Genomic DNA, 6,388 nt, shown 5'->3' on the forward strand with positions numbered 1-6,388 from the left:
TAATCTGGAGACGAAAAGACTGATGGAGGACATAACAGTCTTCAACTATGTAAATGCTGTTACAAAAAGGAGAGTGATGCATTGTTTTTCTTAACCACTGAGGACAGGACAAGAAGTAATGGTCTTAAACTGCAGCAGGGGAAAATTAAGTTAGACATTAGGAAAAACTTCCTGTCAGGGTAGTTAAGCACTGTAACAAATTACCTAGGCATCTTGTGTTATGTCCATAATTGAAGGATTTTAACAACAGGTTAGACAAATACCTGTCAGGGATGGTTTAGATAATACTTAGCAAGGTGCCTTCCGGTCTTATATTTCTAGACTAATGGGGCAGGGCTATTTTTATTCTCTTTGACAGAATACAAAGTACACAGATTATGAAAAGTCTGATCAAACCATCAAGAATTTTTGGGCTGTGTTTCATGAACTCCCAGAAGAAAAGAAGAAGAATTTTCTTGGTAATAAAACAGGCACTTTAAATAATGCACTAAATATTCTCTCTCTATTTAAAACACAAAAAAGCATTTTGGTTGTAAAATAATTTTGCTTTAAATTGCTTTTTACTGTATTTGGCCTTGTTTTCATCATTTCCATGCCAGAGCCTTCTCTGCCAAATTTTAGTTCTGTTCCTTTAGGTCTCACTCTTAGACTCTGCCCCAGTGCATCTGACTTAGCCATGATTCTTCTGTACTTCATTTATTCTGAACATCCCTAGGTATCCTAACTTTATTCCACCTAAGGCTAATATAGAGCAAGTGGAGGTGATGGGTCATGAATCAGCATGCAGCTGAGGCCAGAGGTATTTGATTAGCTTCACAGCAATTACCTCATGAGAGTATTTAGTTTGACTAAATGGAAGAATATCTACTTCTTAATTCTTCATCTGCTGGAAATATTTTAGAAGTATGTGTTGGTGGTTAGAGCAGAGGACGAGGAGTCAAGACTTCTGCCTTTTTCCCCAGCTCCCTCTTTGATTATATTGATTGATTGATTATTAGTAGAGCTGGGGTGCAGATTTCTGTCACAATATTTTTTCTAACAGAAAATGCCATTTCTACAGGCAAAACTTACATTTTGCTGACACTCTTTGATTTTCCAGGAAAATCAAAACAAAATGTTTTGGGTCAGGTAGCCCCAAATTGAACATTTTGATTTTTTTAAATGAATCAAAATGTTTAGTTTCAGGTCAGTTCAGCATTAATCTATGCTCACCTGAGCAGCCCTAGAGCATTATGGAATTTGTAGTTCAGTTGCCCCATGCCCCCATTTTCTTTTATGGGCAAGTGCTCCCTGGCTGGACTGCATTTCCCATGATGCACCATAATGGTTCAACCAGCAGGGAGACTGTGATGCATTATGGGAGATGCAATCCAGCCAGGAAGCCCCATCCATACAGGAGAATTGGGGCATTAGGCACCAGCACTACAACTCCCATGAGACGCTGTGACATTTAAGGAAAGCCCCAGATTAATGCTGAACCAAGTCAAAATGAAACTTTTTAATTTGGTTCACCAAACCAAAATGAAATGTTTTAAATTTGGGAGTCCTGAAACATTTAATTTTGATTGAAAATGTTGAACAAAATGTTTAGACATTTCCTAATTGAAATGTTTATGACCTTTCCAGTCCATGAAAAAAATTGAAATTTGGACTTTTTTTCCTGATTTGGGATGACAACAAATGTCAAAATATCAGCAATTCCCCACAGGACAGAAATTCTGCTACATCTACTTATTAATCTCTCTCTCCAAGGTATTTCAAGACATCTATTGCCATAGTAACTTAGTGCAAGATAACCAAAGATAGCACTGATTATGCCTCCCCCCCCAAATTCCTGTGTGTCTTTTTGTATTTAATTTTATAAATTTTGAGGTGAAATTGTGGCACAGATCAGAAGGAGGGGGCACAAAAGAGATGACTTGGTCGGGGCCTAAGTGGAGTTCTTAATTATGTGAGTGTTCCTTACTGACACAAGTAGTCCCAGCTTTATCCAAGAAGGTTGCTGGATCAGGTTCATAGTTTTTAAACACAGAAAGCCTAGCCTCGCCTTTCTAACTTAAAAAATATTTTTAATTAAAAAAGAAAAGAAGGGATCATTCTCATTATAAGTCAGCAAGTAAAAGGATTCAAAATATTCAAGTACACTAAGTGCAAAACAAAAAACACAAAACAAGTAGCTTGTACAATTACCTGTATATTTACTTTGTGATTCTCTGCCCCCGCCACCCCATTTGTCCTCCAGTAATGTTATCTTAGTGTGTTTTCTGTCTGCATCTTATTGACTTTTTTTTTCTCCCCTCAGCTTTTCTGACAGGAACGGATCGAATCCCTGCCGAAGGGATGAGACATTTTCAATTCACTATTGCAGACTTTAAAAAAGAAAACCCGGACCTTTTCCATCCTGTTGCCAATACCTGCTATCACATCTTGGCGCTCCCAAGATACAGCAATAAAGAGATTTTTCGGGAAAAGTTCCTGAATGCCTTAGAGTTTTATGAAAAATTTAACCTATCATAAATTGTGGCCAAGAGCAATTTAAAAAAACATTTTTCATGTCTTACTTGCAATAGTATTCTATTGTTGGAGGAGATGCCACCAAATCCTGTCTTTTATTTGTACTGCACCTTAAAAACATTCAGATTCATTCATCCATTGGGATTGCACTTTGATTGACTGCAGGATTGACTGCAGGCCTGAGAATCACCACCTTTGTTAAAGTACCTAAGATTGTAGAACAGGTTTGTAAAAAGTCAGTGAACTAACTAACCAAGTGCAATATTGACTAAACGAAAATGTATTATTGGTTAAATGACTTTTTCCCTGCATAATCTCTTACATTGGATATAAAGTGTGTGTGTGTATATAAATATATATATATAGAGAGAGAGAGAGAGAGAGATTGATTTTGTGATATGACAGGTGTATATATAGTACATAGGAATTTCAAAGGTACCTAGTGGATTTAAATGCCCAATTCTCCTTGAATTTCATTTGGATTTGGGTGAATGAGTCTCTTAGGTTCCATTGCAAATCCCAGCCTTAATATGTATCAAAAGAACACGTTGTAATTAATTAGTAATGGTATATAAAATAGGTTGACAATGTATATAATAGGTACTTTTAACTTGAGTGCTACCTACCAGACTGCTGTGTTAGGCAAAATCACCCTCCCGGTCTTAACTCTCATGCTTCCTACATTCCCACCATTTAAAAGAATCTTGCTGCTTCACAGATGTTTCTGGCTGGGGTTTTCAAAGGAGCATATGGGAGATGGGTGTTTAATGGGAGATGGGCAACTGACTCCCTGCAGCCACTTGGAAAGTCTCCAGCACACTGACACATTCAGCGAGCAAGAGGTTAATTGGATGCTGGGAGGAGGGGTTGGTAAAGACAGTGATGACTCTGTAACTCTACAGTGCTCTTATTTGACATGGACCTGATTACTCAGCAAAATAAGTCACTATCTTTGCCAGCAGCAGAAGCCTGAATTGTGTTCACAGGGTGACCTCAAGAAGCAAGTCAACAACTGTAATATTAACAAATAACAATTAACACTTCTCCTATAGGTTTCCCAATGCATCCTGTCTTCACTGTGTCTTTTTTGGATTTGTCTGTAAGCTCTTTGGGGCAGAGATTCTCAATACTTTGTATCTTGTATAGAACCAAGCATGCTGTCAATGCATTCTTAATAGTAGTAATGCCAAAGGGAGAGGATGATGAAATTTCCACTGATCAGAAATATTAGTGATGAGTTCTCTAGCCTTACCCAATACCTAAGGGGGCCTGAACCTGCAAATTTGTATTGGACTGAGCAGTCCATACTCTCACAAGCACTGTCTTTGACTCCCCCAAGTAAGAGGTTTCAGGATCAGGACTCAGCATGGCAAATATTTTATATTCTGTCAGTCATTTCCAGGCTTCGCTAAAAGCTGTATTTTTAAAGCATTAATGCAAGGGCTTTGCATTCCCAACATGCTGTGAACTTCTTATTTTCACTGTACGTAATTTTTAAAGGGGGTGTGTGGAGTCTTAAGCAAATAGATTTCATTTTCAAAAGCACAATGTTTTTTTAAATAAATGTCACTGCTATCATAAGTTAAACTCTTTGGGTCCAATTATGCAAGCAACTCCATGTGCATGGATCCCTGCACCTATGCAGGCTTCCTGGTGGGCCCTGGGAGCTGGCTGTACTTTGCAGAATTAAGGCCCAACACTGATAATACTATGCAAGGTTGTAAACACTGCAGACTATACTTTTTGTATTTTTCTGTGGTTTTTCTTGTAAAAAGCATATAAATATTGCATCTTTTTCATTGTCCGACAACTGTGCTCATTGCTTACCCTGAGTACCGTATGTTTGTTATACATTGTTGAATACGTCAGTGGGCAGGTACCTAAAGCAAGTTTCATGTGTAAGAAAGTGTTTTACTGGCCCTTTTGCCAAATGTTGTGTTGAAATAAATGAGGATAGCCTTTCATATGTACAGCTGACAGTGTTTTTCTTTGTTGTACAACTGCCTGTGTACTGTTGTTTCCTTGGTTCTCTCTCTTCGTAAAGCAAATTTTCAGAAGCGGGCACAGTAGGAAGTGAAGGCTGAGCTAAGAGTGTTCAAGTTTATCATGTGCAACATAATTATGTTTCTGATCCAGTTTCCTATTACATTAGTAAGCCAGGTCAAGTATGTTGCTGTGTGGGGAGATATTTGCTTTATGCTGATTTGTAAATCTAGGACAAACGTTATATACAGTATTCTTCACTTCCAGTCCTAAACTGTGGTGTTGCTGCTGTGTGCTGTGTGACAAGCCCTATGTTTCGCGCCAGAGGCGGCTGCGTTTCAGTGATAAGTGAGGTGATTCCTGTAGAGGGCTGGCCCCACACTCCCTTTGCTTCTGTCGGTGCAGAGGAAACTAAACTATTGGATCTGAGTAGGGTCACCGCGGGAGCACCAGCTCCACACATGCCTCCAGAAACTTCTCTGTGGGACGGGCAGGTCTGGCTACTCTCTTTGGCATCCTGCTCCTTCCTCCTAAAACTGTAGGCCAAAGCAGAGAAAGTGCCCTATGTTGTGATGCCTCCTCCCACACATCCCCGCTACAGGAGTTTCAGAGAGCAGCAGCAGCTGAAATCCCTGACTCTGTCATTCCTAGAGGAGATAGGTTGCCATGGTGTTGCAGGGGGTAAAGTGGAAGTGTGTGATGAAACTGGCAGGACCCTGTGCCACTTTTATGCACTGCCTTTTCTTTCATTGTAGTGATGAGATTTAATTGGGATGAACGTTCTGCCATATAGTATTCCCAAATCCTAACCGAGCTGGGACTCCCACTCAGCTTTCCTGCATGGCGGCTCAAAGCACTACCCCAAGCCAGCCTACTGCTCATCTACTTGTTACTTTCCTGTTATACTTTCTGATTCTACACTAGGGCTTGGAAATTCTGAGTGACTGTAAGTACTGTGCAGCTATAAGAAAGATGGTTTCTGTCTGGATTTCACAGTAACCCATTGCAGATTAAATGATTATAGGTTTATCTGCAGCCTGCAGGAATTTCCTCTATCTCATATGATGCATGAGAGAGAAAGCCTGGAGTAACTTGCAAGGCTATTTTTAATTCATTCTCAAATAAGCCCTGATCTTAGAAAAATAAACTCCCTCACAAACAGTACTTTGGGCATCAAGTTGTGTCTACATTACAGCTCCTGGTACATTACCCAAAACAAACAAACAAAAATCCACAGGAGCTGAACCTATTTTAAGACATTAATTCAAAAGAGTCTGTGTTGGCCAGAGAAAGTGTATGAAACTCACATTAGAAAGTGTTTTCTGAGATGCTTCCTCCTGTCTAAATGTCTGATTATCACATTTAAAGAAGCCCTAACGCTGTTTGCAGTGAAGAATAGCTGATTTTGTCAGGCATCCTTTTAGAACAAAATCTCCTTGGAGTTTCTAGGTCAAGATAAGCCAAAGGGTGTGAGATGTGCTCTGTGAAGAGGTTTAGCCAAGGGTGGGGAATGGATGTTCTGGAGGAAAGGCTGGCAAGGGCTGGTGGAGAGCCACTGGACCACTTGTACACACAACTGCACCTGCAGTATGGTTGGCATAACTTCGGCCTTGCTGTGGAGTTCCTGTATGGGATACAGGCATGATAGCCCGTCACTCTTGGTCCAGAAGGTAGCTATACCATGGAAGGAATACAGAAAAAAAACATACATGGGTTCATTCCCTCCAGTGACAAAGAGACTTTTATGGTCAGCTCAGGGTTACTACTCCCCCAAAAGATAGCTCTCATGCATGTTTATGGATGACGGGTGAACAATGTCTGGCTTATGTCAGACGGCATCTTCTCCCATTAGACCAAGAGTTCTGCCTTTGTGAGTCATTCTTACTTTGAG

At 40.0% G+C, this 6,388-nt stretch overlaps 1 protein-coding gene across 1 annotated transcript in view; it reads left to right on the forward strand.

The window, feature by feature from the left end:
- The window catches only part of LOC140910225 (E3 ISG15--protein ligase HERC5), a 46,477-nt gene extending 41,999 nt beyond the window's left edge, over positions 1 to 4,478 (forward strand). Inside the window, exons 22-23 of the mRNA XM_073340678.2 lie at positions 359 to 458; positions 2,303 to 4,478. Coding sequence (XP_073196779.1) covers positions 359 to 458; positions 2,303 to 2,517 — 315 coding nt within the window. The 3' untranslated portion in view covers positions 2,518 to 4,478. The remainder of the gene's footprint in view (positions 1 to 358; positions 459 to 2,302) is intronic.
- The last annotated feature ends 1,910 nt before the right edge of the window (positions 4,479 to 6,388 follow it).

This window comes from Lepidochelys kempii, chromosome 4 (genome assembly GCF_965140285.1).
Source record: "Lepidochelys kempii isolate rLepKem1 chromosome 4, rLepKem1.hap1, whole genome shotgun sequence".
Taxonomy (NCBI): Eukaryota; Metazoa; Chordata; order Testudines; family Cheloniidae; genus Lepidochelys; species Lepidochelys kempii.